Source organism: Stomoxys calcitrans, chromosome 3, assembly GCF_963082655.1.
Source record: "Stomoxys calcitrans chromosome 3, idStoCalc2.1, whole genome shotgun sequence".
Lineage (NCBI taxonomy): Eukaryota > Metazoa > Arthropoda > Insecta > Diptera > Muscidae > Stomoxys > Stomoxys calcitrans.
Genome location: NC_081554.1, coordinates 159712705 through 159738060, shown reverse-complemented (window position 1 = coordinate 159738060; position 25356 = coordinate 159712705). Strand labels below are relative to the sequence as shown.

The window sequence follows — 25356 nt, the reverse complement described above, 5'->3', positions numbered from 1 at the left end:
AAATTTACCCATTAAGAATATATGATTATCTTTAGAAAAAGTGGTCGCGACAACGTGGGTGTTGGGTCAGGGGAAATATTAACAGCTCTCTTAGAGACATGCTTCAATAAAGCGGTCGAATGTGGTCTAGGCGTAAATACGTTGTTGTCGTAGACACATTGGTATATGGAGGTAGCGATCCTCGTGAAGCTCTTTATGTCAGTAAGCTCGTTCCGGTCCATAGGAAATTTTTTCGCTTATTTATAGGTGCCAATAACTCGCTTTGATATATCGAGTATCGCAGGCACTTAGTATTTAAGCACGAGTTGGTGATGTACGGCCTCTTTCTGAGACTATCCACCCGATACCACTGATTATCCCCGACTGCAATCACAGTATGGAGCATTCCTCTATCCGCAACCTGTGGACGCGCCGGGTAGATCGAACGCGTAAAGCTAACCGCTTGAAATCTTGTGCCGATACTTAATATTGAGGTAGGTTGTTGTTTTGGCCACACTTTCATTTGGAGGTGGCGATCCTCGTCAAGCTCCTGTATGTGAGCAAGCTCGTTCCGGTCCAAGGGCCGATCGCTGCGGGAACAAGGTGGTCATTGGTTATTTAAAGTCGCCAATAACTCGCCTTGTAACTCAGTATCCCCAAGCCTGGAATAGCAAATGGGCCATATCGGTTCAGATTTAGATATAGCTCCCATATAAACGTTCTCCCGATTTGACTTCTTAAGCCCTTATAAGCCACAATTTTTGTCCGATTTTGCATGTAGACGACTTTCAACAACTGTGCCAAGTACAGGGCGAATCGGTCTATAACCTGATATAGCTACCATATAAACCGAACTACCGATTTGACTTTTTGAGTTCTTAAAGCCGCAATTTTTTCGATTTGGCTGAAATTTTGCATGTGATGTTCCGTTATGATTTGCAACAACTGTGCAAAGTACGTTTCGAAACGGTCTATAACCTGATGTAGCTCCCATATAAACCGATCTCCCGATTTGACTTCTAAACCGATCTCCCGATTTGACTTTTGTCCGATTTGGCTGAAATTTTGCACGCAATATTCTGTTATGATTTCCAACAACTGTGCCAAGCACGGTCTATAACCTGATATAGCTACCATATAAACCGATCTCCCGATTTGAATTTTTGAGCCCGTACAAGCCGCAATTTTTGTTTGATTTGGCTGAAATATTGCATGTTGTGTTCCGTTATGATTTGCAACACCTGTGCAAAGTACGTTTTGAATCGGTCTATACCCTGATGTAGCTCCCATATAAATCGATCTCCCGATTTGACTTCTAGAGCCCTCACAAGCCGCAATTTTTGGAATAAAACAATCTTCTGGAAGATTTTTACGTAATTGTTCTACCGCATGAGTCGCGAAACACTCTTCTGAGATATCACTGGACAATCCATTGCTTGTGCGAAAGTTTTAGTAACTCATTGCGATGATTCTCTTACAACTCATTCCGTTTAAGTCGTCCGTATGAGTCGCGAAACACTCTGCTGGGATATCATTGGACAATCCTTTGCGTTTGCGGAAGTTTTCGCGACGATTCTTTTACAACTCATTGCATTATAATTGCCACTATTTTCATACGTGGTGTGTTTAGGATTTGTATTGAATTATGTTGTTCAATGTTTTGTTTTGGGTGATCAACTCTCACACCACCACACAGAATTCTCACTTGGCCTATATGACGATTGGTACTTAGTATGACGAATATGACGAGTAAAATTATCATTTTTATACCTTCCACCATAGGATGGGGGTATACTAATTTCGTCATTCTGTTTGTAACACCTCGAAATGTGGGTCTAAGACCCCATAAAGTATATACATTATTGATCGTCATGCCATTTTAAGTCGGTCTAGCCGTCCGTCCGTCCGTCTGTCGAAAGCACGCTAACTTTCGAAGGAATAAAGCAAGGCGCTTTAAATTTGCAAATACTTTTTACTAGTGTAAGTCGGTTGGGATTGTAAATGGGCCAAATCGGTTCATGTTTTGATATATAAACTATATAAACCGATCTTGGGTCTTGACTTCTTGAGCCATCAGAGGGCTCAATTCTCGTCCAATTTGACTGAAATGTACGTGGTGTTTTGTTATTACTTCCAACAACTGTGATAAGTATGGTGCAAATCGGTTCATAACCTGATATAGCTGTCATATAAACCGATCTCGGGTCTTGACTTCTTCAGCTTTTAGAGGGCGCAATTCTTATCCGATATGGCTGTAATTTTGCACGTGGTCTTTTGATATCACTACTTACAACTGTGCTAAGTATGATTTAAATCGGTTCGTAACCTGGTATAGCTGCCATATAAAACGATTTTGGATCTTGATTTCTTGAGCCGCTGGGGGCGCAATTCTCATAAGATTTGGCTGACATTTTGCATGAGGTGTTTTGTTATGACTTCCAATGACTGGGCTATGTATGGTACATAACCTGATATAGCTGCCATATAAACCGATCTGGGATCTTGACTTCTTAAGCCTCTAGGGGGCGCAATTCTCATCTGAATTGGCAGAAATTTTATACAACGTCTTCTCCCATGACTTTCAACATACGTATCCAATATGATCCGAATAGATCTATAGCTTGATACAGCTCCCACATAAACCGATCTCCCGATGTTGCTTTTTGAGCCCCTACAAGGCGCAATTCTTTTCCGAATGAACTGAAATATTAAACAATGACTTGTTCAGCATTCATTTCATTTATGGTCCGAATCGGACTATAACTCGATATAGCTGCAATATCATAAAGTTCTTATTCATTATTCTTTGTTTGCCTCAAAAGAGATACCGCGCAAAGAACTCGACAAATGCGATCCACGGTGGAGGGAATATAGGATTCGCCCACACAAACACTTTTTGCAATCTTTTAAAACTGGCCCGAGCCCCAAAAACGGACTGCACATTCGTGTCCCTGGGGTCAAAATTAGGGGGTATGCAAAAAATTAGATTTTTTTGCGAACTACCCTGTAAAATACAGTTCAGCCCTATACACTAAAGGAGAAGACCAAAACACGGGATAGCAGGATGGGACGTTGAGGTCCCATCTGTGTGGTGTTGATCGCTGTCACGAGAAGTTTAGCTACGAGCTATCGGGCACCGATTTCCCGGAGAGGCCGGGCGGCACCAGCTCTTGCATAAATACTGACTGCCTATGATGCTCGATATGGCAAGGCGAGTTATTGGCGCCTTTAAATAATCAATGGCGATCGGTCTTTTAGACCGGAACGAGCTGGCTCACCTACAGGAGCGTGACTAAAAAACCAAACAACAATACTCAAAACTCCGATGGAAAAGTCATCGTGTAGAGAAACATCTCGAAACTGGGTATGAAAATTGGAGAGGTAGCGCAGAAGATTGAGGTGCTTGGTTCGGCTGGTGGGACAAATGTTCTGTCATTGCCAATTAAGGTAAGTAAATCTGTAAGCTGTCCATCTACCAACCAACAGATCAGAATACTGTTTTCACATGAATGCCCTTTTCTGGCTATATCGTACCAGCCTTAACTTATTGCAATCAATCATTCCACATCACTCTTGGCCCCTCGCCATTTACAACCAGCGAAAGAGAAGCTACCATATTAAATGTCTTAAGAAATGTAATTCGATACGTGTATGCACACATTTCTGTTTGCCATATAAGTTAACAAAAGCTGTGAAAATGTAGACGGTCTAAAGTTGCCACTACGACGACGATGACGGGCGACAAAAACCATAGCAGCGAAGGCGAAGACATTTGAATACTCAAATAGGGCTCAAGATTTACAACATGAAACCACGCTTTTCAAAGAAAGAAAAAAAAAAGTGAAATAAAAACAGCCACACACACACCAAACTAATTTAAATAAGTTTGACAAACAAAACAAACAACAGCAAAAATAGAAAGTTTAAATGTGGCAAAGCATATATAAAAATAGAAGACTAAAACAAAAAACAAAATGAAACAATTATGAAGAAAAAACTTTTCAAAAAGAAGTCAATCAGAGTAGAGTCGACATATTGGCTTGCCTTTACTACACACATAGGAATTAATTGCAAACTTTTGAACAAAATCGAAAAGATTTTTGCAAGTGAAATTTAAATATCATAAAACATTTTTTCCTACAAACATCCCATTAAGTAAAATCCATCGCGCAATGCTCAACATTGAGCAAGTTTCACTTAACTTAGAAACCTAAGGTCGATTATGGCTGTGCTGTTGTTCACCTAGCCTTTTGCGGTTCAGTCATTTCAAGCCATCTTACACCCATGCCGTCATGTAGGTTCTTTATCAATTCACTCTCACGCATACACATAGTAAATGCACACAAAGATTCTAGTGACTCGGAAGTCCGAGGTCCATTAGGCATGTCACCCATTCATTCCACTGTCAGTCATCCCAAAGAATGTCGACTTATCTTTAAGTACCTTAGATTCAGCTCAAAATAAAGGATATTAGTCAATTCTCATATAGCCACAGATTTTAAAGTCCTTAATAGAAAATCTTCTGTGTCTAGTGGTCCCTAAGCACCTTGACCCCGGGAAATCTATTGTAGATAAATTGTCATGTGCTCATTCAATAATTCTAGCCAACGCAGCCGTTGTATTTTGATGCGTGTAACTATGCTATCGTCGTCATACAGCTCGTGCTTCATACGTTGCCTATATTCTCCGTTAACGCAAATTGGTCCATATATTTTACGAAGAATCTTTCTCTCAAATACTCCAAGCACGCACCCAAGCCTCATCTGCTTTCACAAGTTCCCATGCTTCAGAACCATATAACAGCACGGGTAGTATCAGTGTCTTGTATTGGGTTGCCCAAAAAGTAATTGCGGATTTTTCATAGAGTCGGCGTTGACAAATTTTTTCACAGCTTGTGACTCTGTAATTGCATTCTTTCTTCTGTCAGTTATCAGCTGTTACTTTTAGCTTGCTTTAGAAAAAAAAGTGTAAAAAAAGTATATTTGATTAAAGATCATTCTAAGTTTTATTAAAAATGCATCTACTTTCTTTTAAAAAATCCGTAATTACATTTTGGGCAACCCAATATAATGTAATCCTCGTCTGTCGAGAGGTGGCCTTGTTTCTAAACTGCTTACTTAGTCGAAAGTAGCATCTATTTGCAAGTATTATTCTTCGCTTAATCTCAAAACTGGTGTCATTCGTTTCGGTTACGGCGTTGCCGAGGTAGATAAAGTTACTAACTGTCTCAAAGTCGTGATTCCCAACTTTCTCAATTTTCTTTATCTGCTCGGTTGTGCAAGGCTTTTTTGGAGTTGAAACCATCCATTTCGTCTTATCTCCATTTACTGCCAGACCCATTTTCACTGACTCTCGTTCGATTCTTTCAAAGGCTGCAGTTACTTTTTCCGGTGACCGACCTATGATATCGATGTTGTTTTTGTTGTAGCAGTGAGTTATACACTGAGGCGGCAGCCCTTGCCGATGACAACAACCGGCTGCCATAGGATTGATGATATCGATGTCGTCGGCATAGGCGAGTAGCATATGTTCTCTTGTGATTAGTGTGCCATATCTATTCTCGTATACATCTGCATTTCGTACTATCTTCTCCAGCAGGATATTAAAGAGATCACACGATAGGCTGTCTCCTTGTCTGAAACCTCGTTTGGTATTAAATGATTCGGAGAGATTCTTTCCTATTCTTACTGAGGAACACGTATCAGCAAGTGTCATCCTGCAGAGTCTTATTAATTTTGCAGGGATACCAAACTCAGACATGGCTTGAAATACCTTTGAACGTAAAGGAGTATCGAAGGCGGCTTGTAGTCAAAAAAGAGATGGTAGGTGTTGATTTGTCCTTCTCGGGTCTTTTCCAGGATTTGGCGCAGTGTGAAAATATGGTCTAGGGTGGGTATACCAGGGCCCAATCTCATTGACTTTAGGTTTTAATCTTTCACACAATACGCTCGAGAGTATCTTGTATGCGATGGGGAGGAGACTTATTCTTCTGCAATTGGCACATTCCGCCTTGTCTCCTTTCTTGTGTACGGGACATAGTATGCTGAGGTTCCAATCATCGGGTATGCGTTTTTCTAGCCAGATTGCGCACATAAGCTGATGCATACGCCTTGTCAGCGTGTCGCCTCCGGTCTTAAATAGTTCAGGGGTAACCCGTCGGCTCTTGCTGCCTTGTTGTTCTTTAGTCGGGTCACTGCTACTTGGACCTCATTCTGACTAGGAGGTAAACATTCTATACCATCATCAGTGATTGGTTCTGCGGTATCCTCTTCGCCACCAACATCTGACACTAGCAGTTGGGCAAAACGTTCTTTCCATATCCTCAGCATGTTATCTGTGTCAGTTACCAGTTTTCCTTCTTTGTCTCTGCAGGAGGATGTGCCTGCACCAAAGTCATCGGTTTGATGTTTAATTCTTTGGTAGAATTTCCGGACTTCATTCTGACTCCTGTACATCTCAATTCGCTTACACTCACGTCTTTTCATTTCCTTTCTCTTTCTGCGGAATAGACGTTTCTCCTCTCTCCTTTTCTCCCGATACCTCTCCTTCATCTGGTGCGTTGCTACTGACAGGGAAAAACCAAAAGCTCGTTGGAAAGATCATGTTGTGGGAGACACTTCGAAACTTGGTGTCAGAGATTTTAGAATGAGCGCAGAAGATCGAGGCGCTTGGAACGCTATTCTACGTTCGGCTAGTGGAACAAATATTCTGTCATAGCCAATTAAAGTAAGTAAAGTAAGCTCATTCAATAAAGTTGTAATACTTGCTCTCCCACACAGTAAATAATAACAAAATTATCAATCCAATGGCAGCCGGTTCTGTATACCGGATTAAACCGATGGAAATCTTCATCGACAAAGGGCTGCTGCCTCAGTGTACGTATTCTTACTTTTTTTCGTCATGGGAGACACATATCGGAGTGCCTTCCTCGCACGCTTCTGGTCCGTGTCGGGATTGAAGAGATTCTGGCCCTGTTCGGTTTGCCAGAACCACCTCCATCATTGGTCAGTGTCGGTGAGGTGTAAGCGGTGCATAGAGTGGGTGCATTTCCGATCTTGCTCTGACCTTATGCCACTACGGGAGCGTAGGCGCACTGAATATGTTGTTGTTGTTGTTGTAGCCACATTTTCATGTGGAGGTGGCGATCCTCATCCAGCTCCTGTAGATGAGCAAGCTCATTCCAGTCCAAAGGACCGATCGTCGCCATTAACTTGCTATTGAGCATCCTAGGCACTTAGTATTTGTGCAAGAGCCGGTGCCGCCCGACCTCTCATTGAAACTCTCCGCTCGATGCCGCTGATTGTCCGCGACTGCGGTTGCAGCTACTCCGTATGGAGCATTCCACTATCCGCAACCTGTGGACTCGCTCGGTAGTTCGCAGCTAAGCTTCTCGTGACAGCAATGAACACCACACAGATCGAACCACCATGTTCTGGCCTGGGTGGTGCTCACAGCTATCCCGTTGCAAGGTGTTGTACGAACATAGACAAGAGTGTGTCATAAGCGTCATCGCCTTCGACGTCCTCGTCGTAAAACTATGTGACTCCTCCCACCTCTACAGTGCGGCAATATAGGCACAACACATAAACCCCAATATTGCCGGGAAGTGTATTAATCTTGCAATTGATTTGCAACAGTCTCCAAGGCAAAATGGACGAGTTAGTAGATTTTATGAGTCGGAAAAACATTTTGGTTGCAGCGTTCAAAGAGACAAAGCTGACCAACACCTGCAGCCTGCACCTTTGTCACGGGTACAATCTGCTAGGCAAGGATATCTTAAGGAGTGTAGATGAGAAATTGACCTTTGTGATACAACATTCCGTGCAGTATAGACCCATATCGCCAGCGCCTGTAGCTTGTGACCTCTTAAAGGAATGCATGGGGATAGCAGTCTGGTCTGGTACTTCCGAAATAGAGCTAGACAAAGTGTATACCGCCGGTTGGTAGTTGTTTCCCAGATAATGGCCAAGTTTACAGTCCCGACTTTACCGACCCACTGTCTAGCCATAATAGCCTGGTTATTAGTGTTTAGTGTTTCCCAAACATCCCATTGCGGAACAAATTAGAGAGACTAAATTCTCACAATATCAATTAAGTGCTGCCCGTTTCAAATTTAAGCTCAATGATAAGGGGACCTCCTCGTTTATGCCGAGTCCGAACGGCGTGTCACTGAAAAGTGACACCTCTTGGTTGAGTAGTTGTACATGGCTGAAATACTCACAAATGTCGCCTGCATTTGGTGAGGGGATAACCACCGCTGAAAAATGTTTTAAGGTGTTCTCGCTGACAGGATTTGAACCCGGGTGATTGGGTAAGATAGGCGGGCATTATGCCCCACAGTGGCTCCCAATAGCCTGGTTATAGGGTACTTTAATGCCCATAACGTTTCATGGCATTCTCCTCTAGATAAGAACTGCGCCCTCTAGTTGCCCAAGAAGTCAATATTCAAGATCGGTTTATATGGCACCTATATCAGCCAAATCAATCATACTAAACACAGTTATTGAAAATCATATCGAAACACCTCACGCAAAGTTTCAGCGAAATTGGATAATAATTGCGCCCTCTACTGCCTCAAGAAGTCAAGATCCAAGATCGTTTTATATGGCAGCTATATCAAAACATGGACCGATATGGCCCATTTACCATCCCAACCGACCTACACTAATAAAAAAAGTATTTTTGGAAAATTTCATGAGCCTAGCTTTACTTTATGAATATTTCGAGGTGTTACAAACAGAATGACGAAATTAGTATACCCCCATCCTATGGTGAAGGGTATAAAAATATCACCCACAAAAAAGTGGTCGTTTTGGTTATGAGTTTAAGGTGTGGATTCAAAAGGAAGAGAGATAGACCCATTGATAAATATACCGATCGACTCAGAATCACATTCTGATTCGATTCGATATGGCCCATTTACCACCCCAACCGACCTACACTAATAAAAAGTATTTTTGGAAAATTTCAAGAGCCTAGCTTTACTTTATGGGGTCTTAGATGAATATTTCGAGGTGTTACAAACAGAATGACGAAATTAGTATACCCCCATCCATGGTGGAGGGTATAAAAATATCACCCACAAAAAAGTGGTCGTTTTGGTTATGATTTAAAGGTGTGGATTCAGAAGAAAGAGACATAGACCCATTGATAAATATACCGATCGACTCAGAATCACTTTCTGATTCGATTTAGATATGTCCGTCTGCCTGCCTGTCTGTCTGTCCGTCCGTCTGTATGTCCAAGTTAAATTGTGTACAAAGTGCAGGTCGCAGTTTTCATCCGATCGTCTCAAAATTTGGTACAGACATGTTTTTCGGCCTAGAGACGAAGCCTATTGAAATTGGAAAAAATCGGTTCAGATTTGGATATAGCTACCATACATATATTCGTCCGATTTGCAGTAATAATGCAATAAAATAGTCATTTGTTAACCGATTCTCTCGAAATTTAGCAGGAAGGATTTCCTCTTGACCCTCCACATTACTGGCGAATTTTATGGATATCGGTTCAGATTTAGATATAGCTATATATATGGCCCGATTTTCACTACTAGAGAAACTGCATGCGCATTTATCGACCAATCTTGCAAAAATTTTGAAATTGCGAATGGGATACTTATGAGGGCCGCCCCACTCCCAAAACCCACAAAATATATTTATAGACCAATCACGACAATATGGGACTCAAATGAAAGGTATTTGCGGGTAGAATACGAATCTGATACCCAAATGTGGGACCAAGTGTTTAAGGGGCCGCCCCTCGCCAAAAAAAATCCCCCAAAGAGGACAAACTTACGCCCATAGCAATATGGGGCTCAAATGAAAGGTCTTTGAGAGTAAAACACGGATCTGATATCAATATTCAGGAATATTTTTGTATGGGGCCACCTACCCCCATAACACCACCCATATAGGACGTATTTGCTGACAATTCCAATATGTAATACGAAGTATTTAAGAGTGGAACACGAACCTGATATATATGTTTAGGGCCAAATCACTGAACGGCCGCCCCATCCCCCAAAAAACCCCCCAAACAGGTCATGTTTGCCGACTATGAAAATATGGGGCTGAAATGAAAGGTATTTCGGAGTAGACCACGAATTTGATATTAACATTCGGGACCAACTGCCTAGGGGACATCCCACCCCCCTTACCAACCCTCACAATGCAAATTTGGGTCTTAAAGGGAGTGGATGCTTTCCTCAACGATTACCATAATATTTGAGAAGTTTGGTGGAAATCGGTTCAGATTTGGATATATTTTATATATAAAAATCAATTTTTGTTTGTTTGTAGATTTGTTTGTTTGAGTGTTCCTTATAGACTCAGAAACGGCTGAACAGATTTTCTCGAAATTTTTACAGATGGTGCATAATGACCCCGTGGTGAAAATAGAGTACTACATTTTTTCATATTTGAAGGGGGCGGACCCTCCCCCTTATCCTAATTTTCAGAAACGCCAGATCTCGGATATGGGTGGTGCGATTTAAGCGAAATTCTGTGTGATCTCATATTGTACCCTAAAAATAAAAATTTGGTATCCAAATTTTGGATGGGGTACCTAGGGGGGCCGCCCCACCCTAAAACCTACCAAACATATATTTAGACCAATCACGACAATATGGGACTCAAATGAAAGGTATTTAGGATAAGAAAACGTATCTGATATCCAATTGTCGGACCAGGTGCTAGAGGGACCACCCCAAGCCCCAAAACACCCCTAAATCGGACATATTTACCGACCATAGTAATATGGGACTCAAATGAAAGGTATTTACGAGTAGAAAACGAATCTGATATCCAAATGTGGGACAAAGTTTCTGGGGGTCCACCCCTTCCCCAAACATGACTCATTTACTGACTATGGTAATATGGGGCTTAAATAAAAGGTATTTGAGTGTGGAATTCGAATGTGATATCCAAATATGGGACCAAGTGGGGGTCCAAACTTCTGGGGGTCCACCCCTTCCCCAAACAGGACTTATTTACTGACTATGGTAATATGGGGCTTAAATAAAAGGTATTTGAGTGTGGAATTCGAATCTGATATCCAAATATGGGACTAAGCGTTTGTGCGGCCGCCTCTCCCCAAAAACATCCCCAACGGGGACAAATTTACGACCATAGCAATATAGGGCTCAAATGAAAGGTTTTTGGTAGTAAAGCACGAATCTGATATTAATATTTGGGAAAAGTGTTTATGGGGCCACCCCACCCCCTAACTAGGAACTAGGAAGTATTTGCTGACTATTGCAATATGAGGCTCAAAAAAGAGGGTTTTTAGAGTAGAACACGAATCCTATATATATTTTCAAGGCCAACTCACTGAGTGGCCGCCCATCCCTCAAAACACCCCCCAAGCCGGTTTTGGGAAATCCTTCCTTTGGCAGGAAGGATTTTCTTATGACTTTGAAAATTACTGGTGAAATTCATAGAAATCGGTTCAGATTTAGATATAGCTGTCATATATGTATAGCGCCCGATTTTCATTTCTAGAGCCACTACAAGCGCATTTATTGACCAATCTTGCCAAAACTTTGCACAACGTTTTCTTCGATAAGTACCACAATGGCTGAGAAGTTTGCTCCAAATCGGTTCAGATTTAGATATAGCTCCCATATATATGTTCTTACGATTTTGAGAAATATTGCAATAAAGTGCTCATTTGTTAACAGATTCTCTCGAAATTTGGCAGGAAGGATTTTCTTATGACTCCCGTTTTGTTTTATAACACATCACCACACTAAAAATTTTAACCACCACTGTGGTTTAGAGTGCAACAGAGATAAAAAAGAAAGCTTATATGACACTATGCAAGAGTTGTAATTATGTATATGTGTATGTATATATAAGTGAATAGTTTTTAATATTTTCAATACTTACGTCCATAGATTCAGCCAAATCTTCTTCATCGGAATCGACTGTAGACTCTACCAAACCGGAGAAGTCAATCTCCTCACCGTCCAGTGATGAACCGTAAACGGATGCCATGGTATCACTGCCACTGTATGCTGAACTTGTATCACTGGAATGTGAACCGCGATTGCATTTTTGATGCAGTTCTGGCCTAGAGGGTGGTTGATACTGCAACAACATGTACAAACCCATACATACGCACACACACACATACACAAACCATGAGATATTAAAACGCCCGTAGACACACACAAACATTTTTGTTGCCGCATCAAAAATTCAATGAAGAAAAAAAAAACGAAAAAAAAGGAAATTAAATTAATAAAAATTGTTTATGTATATATTGTTACTACATAAATGCAATAAAGCATGTGACTACATGTGTAATTTTGTTTTTTGTTTTCTTTTCGTTTTTTTTTTTTCATTTCCACAATGTACAAGAAGTGCTAGAGAAATGTGTGAAATGCCCTGCCGTATGAGGGCATGGGGGAAAACGAAAAAAAAAAAAACGATAGTTACACATCACATCGTGGTAGCCCATTGCAAAGACGAGTCGTAGCAGCTACCATACTTACATGTTGACGTATATGATGATATGGATCCATTAGTTGTGCAGAGGCAATGCTTTTTTACGAATCTCTGTACCAGTCGCTGGTATTCGTTTCAGATTTCCTCGAATGTTTCAAGAAAATTGGCTAAAATTCCTTTATGCGAATGCTGTAAATAGAAAAGAGTTCAAATGTTAGATAAATAATTATTTGAATAAAAATTTAATATATTGGGTTGCCCAAAAAGTAATTGCGGATTTTTTAAAAGAAAGTAAATGCATTTTTAATAAAACTTAGAATGAACTTTAATCAAATATACTTTTTTTACACATTTTTTCTAAAGCAAGCTAAAAGTAACAGCTGATAACTAACAGAAGAAAGAATGCAATTATAGAGTCACAAGCTGTGAAAAAATTTGTCAACGCCGACTATATGAAAAGTCCGCAATTACTTTTTGGGCAACCCAATACTAACATGAATTGATAAATGAATATATATTTGCCATGTATGGCTTTTCAATTATTTTCTCTTTACTAATTTCAAATGGTCACTATTGGTTAGGTTAGGTTGAAAAGTTAGGTGCAGATATTAATCCTATGCCACTATGGACATACACCTAAGCCAGTAATCGGCTTCTTGTGCGCTCTAAAAACTATAGAGTAACCTCTAACAAGTAAAAGCGTGCTAAGTTCGGCCGGGCCGAATCTTATATACCCTCCACCATGGATCGCATTTGTCGAGTTCTTTTCCCGGCATCTCTTCTTAGGCAAAAAAAAAAGGATATAAGAAAAGATTTGCTCTGCTATTAGAGCGATATCAAGATATGGTCCGGTTTGGACCACAATTAAATTATATGTTGGAGTTCTGTGTAAAATGTCAGCCAATTCGAATAAGAATTGCGCCCTTTGTGGGCTCAAGAAGTAAAATAGAGAGATCGATTTATATGGGAGCTGTATCGGGCTATAGACCGATTCAGACCATAATAAACACGTTTGTTGATGGTCATGAGAGGATCCGTCGTACAAAATTTCAGGCATATCGGTAATAATAATTGCGACTTCTAGGGGTCAAAAAGTCAAGATCCCAGATCGGTTTATATGGCAGCTATATCAGGTTATGAACCGATTTGAACCTTATTTGACACAGTTGTTGAAAGTAAAAATAAAATACGTCATGCAAAATTTCAGCCAAATCGGATAGGAATTGCGCCCTCTAGAAGCTCAAGAAGTCAAATCCCCAGATCTGTTTATATGACAGCTATATCAGGTTATGGACCGATTTTAACCATACTTGGCACAGTTGTTGGATATCATAACGAAATACTTGGTGCCAAAAATTCATTCCAATCGGATAAGAATTGCGCACTCTAGAGGCTCAAGAAGTCAAGACCCAAGATCGGTTTATATGGCAGCTATATCAGGTTATGGACCGATTTGAGCCATACTTGGCACAGTTGTTGAATATAATAACAAAACACGTCGTGCGAAATTCCATTTCAATCGGATAAGAATTGCGCACTCTAGAAGCTCAAGAAGTCAAGACCCAAGATCGGTTTATATGGCAGCTATATCAGGTTATAGACCGATTTGAACCATACTTGGCACAGTTGTTGGATATCATAAAAAAACACGTCGTGCAAAATTTCATTTCAATCGGATAAGAATTGCGCACTCTAGAGGCTCAAGAAGTCAAGACCCAAGATCGGTTTATATGGCAGCTATATCAGGTTATGGACCGATTTGAACCATACTTGGCACAGTTGTTGGATATCATAACAAAACACTTCGTGCGAAATTCCATTTCAATCGGGTAAGAATTGCGCCCTCTAGAGGCTCAAGAAATCAAGACCCAAGATCGGTTTATATGGCAGCTATATCAGGTTATGAACCGATTTGAACCATACTTGGCACAGTTGTTGGATATCATAAAAAAACACGCCGTACAAAATTTCATTCGAATCGGATAAGAATTGCGCACTCTAGAGGCTCAAGAAGTCAAGACCCAAGATCGGTTTATATGGCAGCTATATCAAAACATGGACCGATATGGCCCATTTACAATACCAACCGACCTACACTAATAAGAAGTATTTGTGCAAAATTTCAAGCGGCTAGCTTTACTCCTTCGGAAGTTAGCGTGCTTTCGACAGACAGACGGACGGACGGACGGACAGACGGACGGACATGGCTAGATCGACATAAAATGTCACGACGATCAAGAATATATATACTTTATGGGGTCTCAGACGAATATTTCGAGTAGTTACAAACAGAATGACGAAATTAGTATACCCCCCATCTTATGGTGGAGGGTATAAAAAGAAAATTTCAAGTTTGGAATTTCGTGCTACTTACAAAATCCTTAATTTTCCTTAATACCTCTCCCCTAAGTTGGTTCATGTCTGGTATTGTGTCTCCACCCAAGTGGCGGTGTCTGTTAGACGGGAAAGCCGGTCCATGACAAAGGAAATGTTCCAACGTCTCACCATCTTCCCCATATGTCATACACATGCGCCACACCGATTTTACATAAGTGAGCTCGTAGTCCTATGTGTCCAGTTGTGATACCAATAGCTATACTGACCTCCTTCTTACTTCCTTTCAGTAATAGCCTCGCCTTCTCACGATCTGGATCGCCCATAGGATTTTCGCCGTACTAGCGATCGCTTCGCTGTTCCACAATGTTGCATGCGCATTCGTCGCCCACTCCCTTAACTCGGACTGCGTAGACCCGAAATGCTTTGGGTTAACCAAGTTTATTGACGGCAGTCCTCTAACCTTTACCGCCAAATCGTCTGCCCTTTCCAAAACGATATGGATTTTGCCATACTCAGAGAAGGCATTAATTTCCTTCTTACACTCCAAGACTGTTCGTGACCTTACCGTCCTGGTTGTTATTGCCCTTATGGCAATTTTACTGTCCCTAAAGATGTTCATACTCGACGTCCTCGCGTTTACAACACATCGCCTCACGCATTCCGTGATCTCCCGGATCTCCGCCTGCAGGACAGTATTGTGGTCAGGCAGTCTAAAACAGATCTCAGTCCCTGGGTTCTCAATGTGGACCCCCAGGCCCACTCTGTCCTCTAGCTTTGATCCATCCGTGTAAGATGATCTTCCAGATGGCAATACTAGGGTTCCGTCAGTCCAAGACTATGTTGATGGCAGCAGTGCCTTGCAATCGACTTCAAAGTTCATCTCAGGTATCCGATTGGAAACCTCTTCCCTTTCTTCCAGGTTTTCTATCATTGCCTCGATTATACCGCGATGGTATGAGCTATTCCCATCCTCAATCCATTCTCTTATCGCCTTAAATCTCATAGCCGCAGTGGCTGTCTCACACTTAATCTGTATGTCAATGGGTCGGATATCTAGAATAGTCTCCAGTGCCCTAGTGGGCGTGGTCTTCATCGCTCCGTCTATGCCAAGACAACATGTTCTCTGAACCTGTAATATGGTCATTATGCTGGACTTTTTCTCCATAGCTGTCCACCAAACTACTGAGGCGTAACTAAGTATAATTCTAATAATCCTTATGTAGAGCCAGTGGACTATCCTCGGATTAAAGCCCCACTTCAAGCCTACTGTCCGTCAACATCTGTGAGCCTTCTCAGTACGTTCCTGAATGTGACACTTCCAATTCAACTTCTAGCTTAAGCGGGCCTAGACAACATGCATGCAGACACGGTAGCAGATGCGGTGAATAGCTAACGGGTGAATGTGGACCTTGGAGAACGACCATTGCATCTGAAGAAATTGACCTCGCCCGACAAACCAGAGTAGTTCTGGCTCAATTACGATCCGGCAGAAGCAGACGCCTCAATTCCTATAGAGCAAAGATTGATGCCAATGTGCAGGAAGTATGCGCCGATTGTGATCAGGGATCACACGTCACCTATTTGACTACTGTCCAGTAAGACCCACTCGTCTCAGACCCAGATCCCTCTGGACGCACCTTATCTTAGTCGCAGAGTTCCTGGATCAAGCAGGCGAAGTTAGAACACCACACACTGTTATAGCAACAGTAACAACAACAATCCCATGACAGCCAGTTGTACGTACCGGATGACCCGATGGCGCCCCTTATCGGCAAAGGCTGCCACCTCCTTGTATAACACACTGCTACAACAACAACAACAATACAAGATACTCAACCCTCTTCATCTACTACTCGTCACCAAAAACCCTTCAGAAATCCGCCTGACTTTGTAGTGATTGTGCACGATTGCTATCAACAGTTAAGTCTTTCTCAGCCCCAGTATTGGATAGGATGGAAGACTTTTTCTAAACAGACTCCCTTAGACAATTCCATTGTGATATCAAAATTGACATTGTGATACCACAATAGCGACAGACCAGCCCTCTGATAAGAATCGAATCGACGACATCCGCACGCTAACAACTCGGCTACTAGGACCATCTGTCCCAGTATAAGTGAAACCAAGGAGCTCACACAGGGTAGTGTTGACTTTTTCAGCAATCAACCCAATGCCTCTCCATCAGCCGCATCATTGCCCATTACCCCTCTTTGACCAAGGCCGCAGCAAAGCTTGATAGCCTGTCCCATGGCTTGAAGAAACTTTTTTTATCTCCAAGTAGACTCAACCTTATTCCGCTTGACTTTTTATGTATAAGGTGATAATCCGATCGAAGAGTTGCAACGAAATAGTCTCAAGTGCTTTCAGACCCGCAAAAAAAACTCCGCTTGAAAGACAATGCCCCCCTACAAAAGACTCCTGCGTCTGACGGGCACACGTCGCATCTCCATCTCCCCAGCAAGAATGCCCAAAGTTGAAGGAGCGCCATGTATCTGAATATCTCAGTCTTATGGCGATCTTCGTTTCCACACACCCAACGTACTGGTGCAAAGACCTAAGATAGAAAAATACATTCAATGCCTCTTTCGGTCAGCAAAGCCGCGGTAAAAATCCAGTGTACCGTCCCCCAAGCCCTCAATTTCTTTTCGGCATTCGACTTCGTAACATTCCAATTCAAGAAAAAGGGATGATCCTCAATCCACCATAGCGCCATGTATGAATTTCAGCTTCAAGTTATGAAAAACCCCTTCTATATCCAAGAAGCTCGCCAAACTGAAGTCGCTCATACACAAATTCCCTTAGAGGTATCCAACCAACATTAAATCCCTGGAGAATGTATTTCTGTACACAAAAACCATCCTCGATTGTCGCAAATCTCTTAACGAGATGGCTAAATAGTTCAAAATTTACCTGTTCTGGGTGCCGGGCCACAGAGATATTCTAGGGAATTGTAAAGCGGACGAGCTTGCGACTAAACTAGAAACTACCTTACACATTCCTGGGAAACTGGAATCTGTGGGTATGCCTCTAGCGACATGTAAGCAAATTTTTCAGGACCAGGCCCGAAGGACAACGAGTGATAGATGGTCACAAAGAGGGGGCTGTGAGCATTCCAAAACTATGTGTTGCTGTCATTGGCTATAAGAGACCTCTCAGTCATTGTGTCCGTCATGACAGGTCACTGTCTAATCGGAAAACATGCTGACAGGCTGAAGGTTGGCAGCAACGACTTTTGCAGAAGCTGTGAGTACATTGAATAAAATGAGACAATAGAGTATCTTCCGTGTGTGTGTCCCGCACTAGCAGTCAGAAGAAGTTCCACTTTAGGTCCCCATTTCTTTGAGAACCTGTCTGATTTAGCGGATGTGTCGCATGTTGTTGGGCTTTTAAAAGCGATCTGGATGGTCCAACGGAAGGAACTAGAAGGTATCTTCCTGCGTCTGATCCCGTGGTATCACAATGGACGAAAACGTCTAAGTGAGTATAATGGTAGACAGCACATTATGAAGACCGCTATCAACCGATTGACCCTTAATGTAAGCATGCTGATCGCCGTATACCAGTGAAGTATCGAGACTGTTCCCGTATGAGAGATGAGCCTGATTGGCCTGTAGTTTTTGGGCAGAAAGTGGCTCGGTTTCCTCGTCTTCGGGATGAAAACATCCTAACCTTCCGGTATGTAGACCAGCAAAACGTAGCTTCTAAATAGCATCACGTGATATTGTCGGGCGTGAGTAAAATTTTTAATAGCGTGCGTCCACATAAAAAACGCGTAGGTGAGCGTGCGAAAATAACATTTTGAGTGTGAGAGGAAAATCACTGTCGTGCAAATCTCTAATCACAAGAAGTCAAATGGCGAATGGTGCTGGGCTTTGCAACATAGCATGCAGTACGCAGAACGCCGTCCAGTCTCATTGACTTGTAGACTTCAAAGGGTATTTTGCCCTCAACCATGGACAGTGACCCGGTGGTGTGTTGTATCAGGCACACGTTGTTCCTGTAGTGGCCGCATATTTGCATGTTCAGTAAGCGATCCTCGTTAAGCTTCTATAGGTGAGTAAGTATTTAAAGGCACCAATAACTCACCTTGCCATATCGAGTATCATAAGTACTCAGTATTTAACCAAAAACTGGTTCCACGGGGCCTATTACTTTGACCCCACCCAATGCAGTTACTCCGCACATGCTATTGCAACTTGTGAGAAAGTCGTAATTAGAAAGTCACTTGCCGGCAGCACTTGGGGTGCCGACAAAGAAACCTTGTTGACTACATACAAAACAAGTGTAGACTCGGAAGTTGAGCAGCATGCAGTAGAATAATATACAGACATACCAAAATGCTGCTCTACGAACTCCGACATACTGTCTCCTCATTTCATGTGAGGCCATCTCAATCAGGAGACAGTGATTTTCGTCTTCCGTGCTTCGACAAATATTACCCGACCAATATGACCAACTTTTTTTCTTACTTATTTAATTTTTTTCATTAATCTCTTACTCTACTGGAAATTTAAACAAAAAATTGACAAAATATCCTAGACCTGTTGCCACAGGATATTTCAATTATGTTATTGTCCAATGTTAGCGTCTCCGATACATTTCAATTGGGGCCATGTATGCCAATACATTTTTTTTGCAACCAGACAGAAATGACAAATCACATTACAATATGTCCAACAGAACATTAACAAAAAAAAAAGAAGAAGACCGGAAATTAATGTCGGTATTTCCCGCCCGCTTTTAATAGATGCAGCAGCTAAAAATGCCATTAGCAACAAAAAAGAAACCTTCAAGAGATATTTTTTCTCACTACATACATCAAACAAGACATATAAATTTGTGTGTGTGTGTGTAGCTGCTTATTACAGTGGTGGAAATTGGTAAATAGGCTACAATAAGGCCCATTATACAATACTTATTCTATTCTTTAAAGTGGCTAACGTATTATAGACATGTAAGACATTTAGCATAGCAAAATTTCAGCAAAATCGTATAAGAGTGGGGCTCCTCAGCTGCTTACGAAGCCAAATCGCATGAAAGGAGTCACAGATTAGTTTTTTTTTTGCCATACTTACAATCCCAAACAATGTACACCAATAAAAATTATTGGAAATTTTTACCGTTTCTTACTTGTTAATGACACCCTATATATGTATACTAGTCAAAAACGGGCCCGTTCCGTTGCGCCTTCTTTAACTCTCTAATATCTTTTTAGGGTGGGGACACTTTGCCCAGAATGCGGATTCGTGCCATTATAGCCTATTACGCTAAATGCGGAACATCGGACAAAGCGGTGTTTATCCCCTCTTAATGTTGGGGACATTTGCCAGGTGGAATGCCATGCAGGGTCTTTTTAAAAATGTTCCCCAAAGAAGTGTCGCACTGCGGGACGCCGTTCGGACTTGGTTATAAAAAATGGTCTCTTATCATTGAGTTTAAACTTAAACCGCAAAGTACTCATTGATGTGTGAGAATTTGCACCTTCTCGTTTCCTGGTGGCAAAGTTTTCATTAGGGGAGGGATGGCACCTCAGACATTTCGACTCAAATATGGATATCAAACTCGTGCTGAGCTTTAGTTTGAGCCCCATATTGCCTGGATACTTGGACCCAAATTTTAATACCATATTCGTTTTCTGGTCTCCAATACCTTTCATTTAATACTCTAGGTTTCCTTCCAGACAGAGAAAATCGGTTCAGCCAAGTATCATATAGTAATAATGAGTCTAATGGCGATTTTGAGGAGTGGCGTGACCCCCCTTACCTTGGATCTGATTTTGTATGCCAGATTCGAAATCTACTCCCGAATACCTTTCATTTAAGCCCCATATTGAAATGAAAGTCCAATATGTCTGTTTGGGGGAGTTTTGGGTTGGGGCGGCCCGATGGGTACTTTGACTCAAATTTTAATACCATATTCGTATTCTAACCATTCATTTGATACCTTTATTGCGCCGATCGGTCCACTTTAAATTTTGGGTTGTGTTTTTGGCATAAGGGGGTGGGTCCGTCCCCCTTCCGATACCGAAAAATTATAAAGCCTATGTTTCCTTTCAGATCAACCTATACAATAAGCGAAAATTTAGAGAAAATAAATTCTGCCGTTTTTCTATACGGGACAAATAAACCGAGTCCCATATATTGGCTAATATGCCATTTTTTTCGTTTTTGTGGCGATGGGGTGACCCCCTATACTTGGGTTTGTATGCCAGATTCGTTATCTACTACCCATATTGTCCTTATCGGTCCACTTTTGATTTTGGGTGGGGTTTTTGGGGTAACGGTGGAGGGTCCGGCCCGTTCCGTTATCATTATAAAGCCTATTCCTACTTCCTGACCATTTTCGTAATCTACTCCCGAATACCTTTCATTTGAGTCCCATATTATCATGATCGTCAAATAAACCTATTTTAAGGGGTGAGGTGAGGCTGGTGAGGCTGGGGTGGCCCCCAGGTACTTGGATCCAACTTTAGCTATGAAATTCGTACTTTACTCTTAAATACCTTTCATTTAAATCCCATATTGTCCCGATCGGTCCACTATTATTTTTGGGTAGTACTTTTATGGTAAGGGGGAGGGTCCGCTGCCTCCCGATATTAAAAAAATTATATAGCCTTTGTTTACTTCCAGACCAACCTACACAATCTGTGAAAATTTCAAGGTAATCGGTTCAGCCGTTTTTGAGTCTATACGGAACAAACAAACAAACCGACAAACTAACAAATACAAATTGAATTTTATATGTAAGAAAGATGTACATGCGAAATAAATGATTCTTCTAAGGAGACTAGGCATAGTAGAGCATAATATGGCACTATCGATATTCATTTTTTTTTTATCGAATTTCGATTGATATTTTTCCGATGGATACTTCACAAAAGTTAAATTTTTTGCAAAACTAAGCAATCCGACACTGAATGTATCCATTAAGATACATCGCGTCTATAGAGGGCGCAATTTTCATTTGATTAGGCTAACATTTTGTACAATGATTTCTCTCATGACTTCCAACTGACTTTATTAACCTTGGTTTTATTTGGTCTGTGCATTGATATTGCTTCTATATAAATCGATCTCCTGATTTTTACTTCTCATTTCCGTTTGAAATGTAGGTGATGGAAAATTAACGATGGTATCTTAACTATCGATATTTATTAAAACTATCGAATGTTGCTATTATCGATAGTTTGCCAGCTCTTATGCATAGCATGTGCTTTCAATATAAGGCCCTACCGAAAGGCCTGACAAAATAAGATTTCACTTGCCTAAGTGCTACTTAATTCGTTTTCTCATTTTTCAGCACAGCTTGACAATTACAACACCCGTGAACAATTCTTAATTCTTGACAATAGCCATAAAAAAATTACTACTTAGCACACAATAAAATTGACATAGTACTACACTTACATATAGGACGAACAAATAAAATATTTGTATGGCACAAACAAGTAGTAGATATGTATGAACGTTAATGTATCTGAGCGAAGAGACCCCAATTAAATTTCTTTTTATTATTTCATTAATAAAAGAACAGACATTAAAAAGAACTATCCAATTAACAACATTATAAAGCACTATCCCAAATTTGATTCCACACATAGGAATTCTCAATAAAATTCCATTGCACTTTCGATGGAATGCAGTGAATCTGAGCCAAGTCGGTTGAGAAGGGCAATTGAAGGAAAATTATCAACAATAGAGTTTAGGGATTGGATTTACCACATTTTTCCCTTAAATATACAAACTAAAATCGGGGTTTATAGACGAATAATGATTTAAATTAGTGCAAGCCGTTTCCCTCACAGTTATCGTAGAACGCGTAGAACTTATTCCAACGTTTGGATCAAAATGTCGCTCTTTTCAGAGCCAAGTACATAAGCAGCATTCTTTACCAACTACTGAACTGGAGAAGGAACATCTAGAAAAATGGTTAGAAAGGGACTTAATATGACGTACTCCTGTCTCAACTCAATAGAAAGGAATTTGAGGCATAGATTAAAAACGCAGAGGTTTGCATGTTCACCTATGACGCTGAACGCCTGGATTCGAACCCTGGCGAAACCATCAGAAAAAATTTTCAACGGTGGTTTTCCCTTCTTATTGCTGGCAACATTTGTAAGGCACTATGCCATGTAAAACTTCTCTTCAAAGAGGTGTCGCACTGCGGCACGCCGTTCGGACTCGGCTATAAAAAGGAGGCCCCTTATCATTGAGCTTAAACTTCTTATTGCTGGCAACATTTGTAAGGCACTATGCCATGTAAAACTTCTCTTCAAAGAGGTGTCGCACTGCGGCACGCCGTTCGGACTCGGCTATAAAAAGGAAGCCCCTTATCATTGAGCTTAAACTTGAATCGGACTGCACTCATTGATATGTGTCAAGTTTGCCCTTGTTCCTTAGTAGAATGTTCATGGGCAAAATTTGCAATTTGCAATCTCCTCAGTAGTAAGTAAACCTTGTAGACGGAATTGAAGATTTGAGATTTTCAACTGTTAAATAAGATTTCTCTAATATATAACCCCCTAAATCAATAATCAATCATTCCCTTTGTGCCATTTCTATAAACATATAATAATATACTAGGTCTGTTCGCGTACTTTTCCAGTAAAAAATTGCCAGTTTAGATTTGCGGGAGAGTAAGAACAGTCTTTACTCTCTTTTGCTTTTTATTTGAACTAAACATCTGAATTTTATAAAATAGCTGTTCGACGCTGCAAATTTCTGCTGAAAAAAAAACTCCAGTAGAAATTTGCAAGCCCTCAATTACCAAACACTCAAAAATATGCTCGCTCTCACGCAACCTCCGGCTCTCTTCTGCTGGCAAATAATGTACGCGAACGACTTCCAGTAACAATTTGTACAAATTTGCACACATTTTTGAGTACGCGAACACACATACTGTTATATAGACCCAAGTAACAATTATTTCTCTAGAAAGTTAATTGAAAATTTTTGTCTATGGCTACTCAACACACGCCAAATCACCACGAATCCAAAAAGTAAACTCAGCTGCTTGATATAGCTATACACATACAAATTTAGCTCGGAAACTCTCAATAAAATGCATTACAAAATTTGTGGTCAAAATGCAAGCATTGCGTGACAGCTGTTAACATAATATGCATAGCCATGCGTACGAGTATATGATGGCCAGGCAGTAGAACATATCGATAACACCATTTAATTGTGGTGCATATAAATTTTACATTGTATACATGTGTATGTATGTACGTACATGAGCGTTCGGAAGTAGGTAGAAGTATGTAGAAATTAAAAACAATATGAGGGTTGGACGATAGGCACGCGCCCGAAGGTGGAGGAACTCATTTAAAAAGGTCTCTTGTTATTGTTTCATATAAATAGATTTGTTATGCACTCCCTTACTGTATGACGTGAATGCATGCGTGCGTATGTGTGAGTAAGTGAGCACAAGAATTGATAAATGAGCATGACTTTAGTATGTTTTTGTTTTATACCTTGCAATATTTTTAAGGGACATACGTAGAAGTAAAGAAAATTTAAATTGAAAATTCTTATGGTGTATTTTGATTGAAAGCCCATCTTCATAATGAAGTCTTTTGTATAAAAAAGGAAATACAAACAAGTAAAAGCGTGCTAAGTTCGGCCGGGCCGAATCTTATATACCCTCCACCATGGAGCACATTTGTCAGTTCTTTTCCCGGCATCTCTTCTTAGGCAAAAAATGATATAAAAAAAGAAAGAAAGAAAAATCTGCTATTAGAGCGATATCAAGATATGATCCGGTTTAACCACAATTAAATTATATGTTGGAGACCTGTGTAAAATGTCAGCCAATTCGAATAAGAATTGCGCCCTTTGGGGGCTCAAAAAGTAAAATAGAGAGATCGATTTATATGGGAGATGTATCGGGCTATAGACCGATTCAGACCATAAAAAACACGTATGTTGATGGTCATGAGGGGATCCGTCGTACAAAATTTCAGGCAAATCGGATAAGAATTGCGCTCCCTAGAGGCCCAAGAAGTCAAGACCCAAGATCGGTTTATATGGCAGCTACATCAGGTTATGGACCGATTTGACCCATATTTGGCACAGTTGTTGGATATCATAACAAAACACGTGGAGCAAAATTTCATTCTAATCGGATAAGAATTGCGCACTCTAGAGCCTCAAGAAGTCAAGACCCAAGATCGGTTTATATGACAGCTATACCAGGTAATGGCCCGAATTGAACCATACTTAACACAGTTGTTAGAAGTGATACTAAAACACTATGTGCAAAATTTCAGTCTAGTCGGATGAGAATTGCGCCCTCTAGAGGCTCAAGAAGTCAAGACCCAATATCGGTTTATATGGCAGCTATATCAGGTTATGAACCGATTTGAACCACACTTGGCACAGTTGTTGGATATCATAACAAAACACGTAGTGCAAAATTTCATTCAAATCGGATAAGAATTGCGCACTCTAGAAGCTCAAGAATTCAAGACCCAAGATCGGTTTATATGGCAGGTATATCAGGTTATGGACCGATGTGAACAATACTTGGCACAGTTGTTGGATATCATAACAAAACTCTTCGTGCAAAATTTCATCCCAATTGGGTAAGA

The 25356-nt window shown here is 40.9% G+C and overlaps 1 protein-coding gene across 4 annotated transcripts in view; it reads right to left on the bottom strand.

Annotated features, from left to right (window-relative positions):
* The window catches only part of LOC106093634 (rap guanine nucleotide exchange factor 2), a 106432-nt gene that overhangs the window by 40460 nt on the left and 40616 nt on the right, over nucleotides 1–25356 (bottom strand). For all 4 annotated transcript variants that reach the window (XM_059364334.1, XM_059364335.1, XM_059364337.1 and 1 more), the window contains exons 2-3: nucleotides 12476–12617; nucleotides 11868–12068 (exon numbers count right to left, since the gene is read on the bottom strand). In XM_059364334.1, the coding sequence (XP_059220317.1) occupies nucleotides 11868–12068; nucleotides 12476–12505 (231 nt within the window). In that variant the 5' untranslated portion in view covers nucleotides 12506–12617. The remainder of the gene's footprint in view (nucleotides 1–11867; nucleotides 12069–12475; nucleotides 12618–25356) is intronic.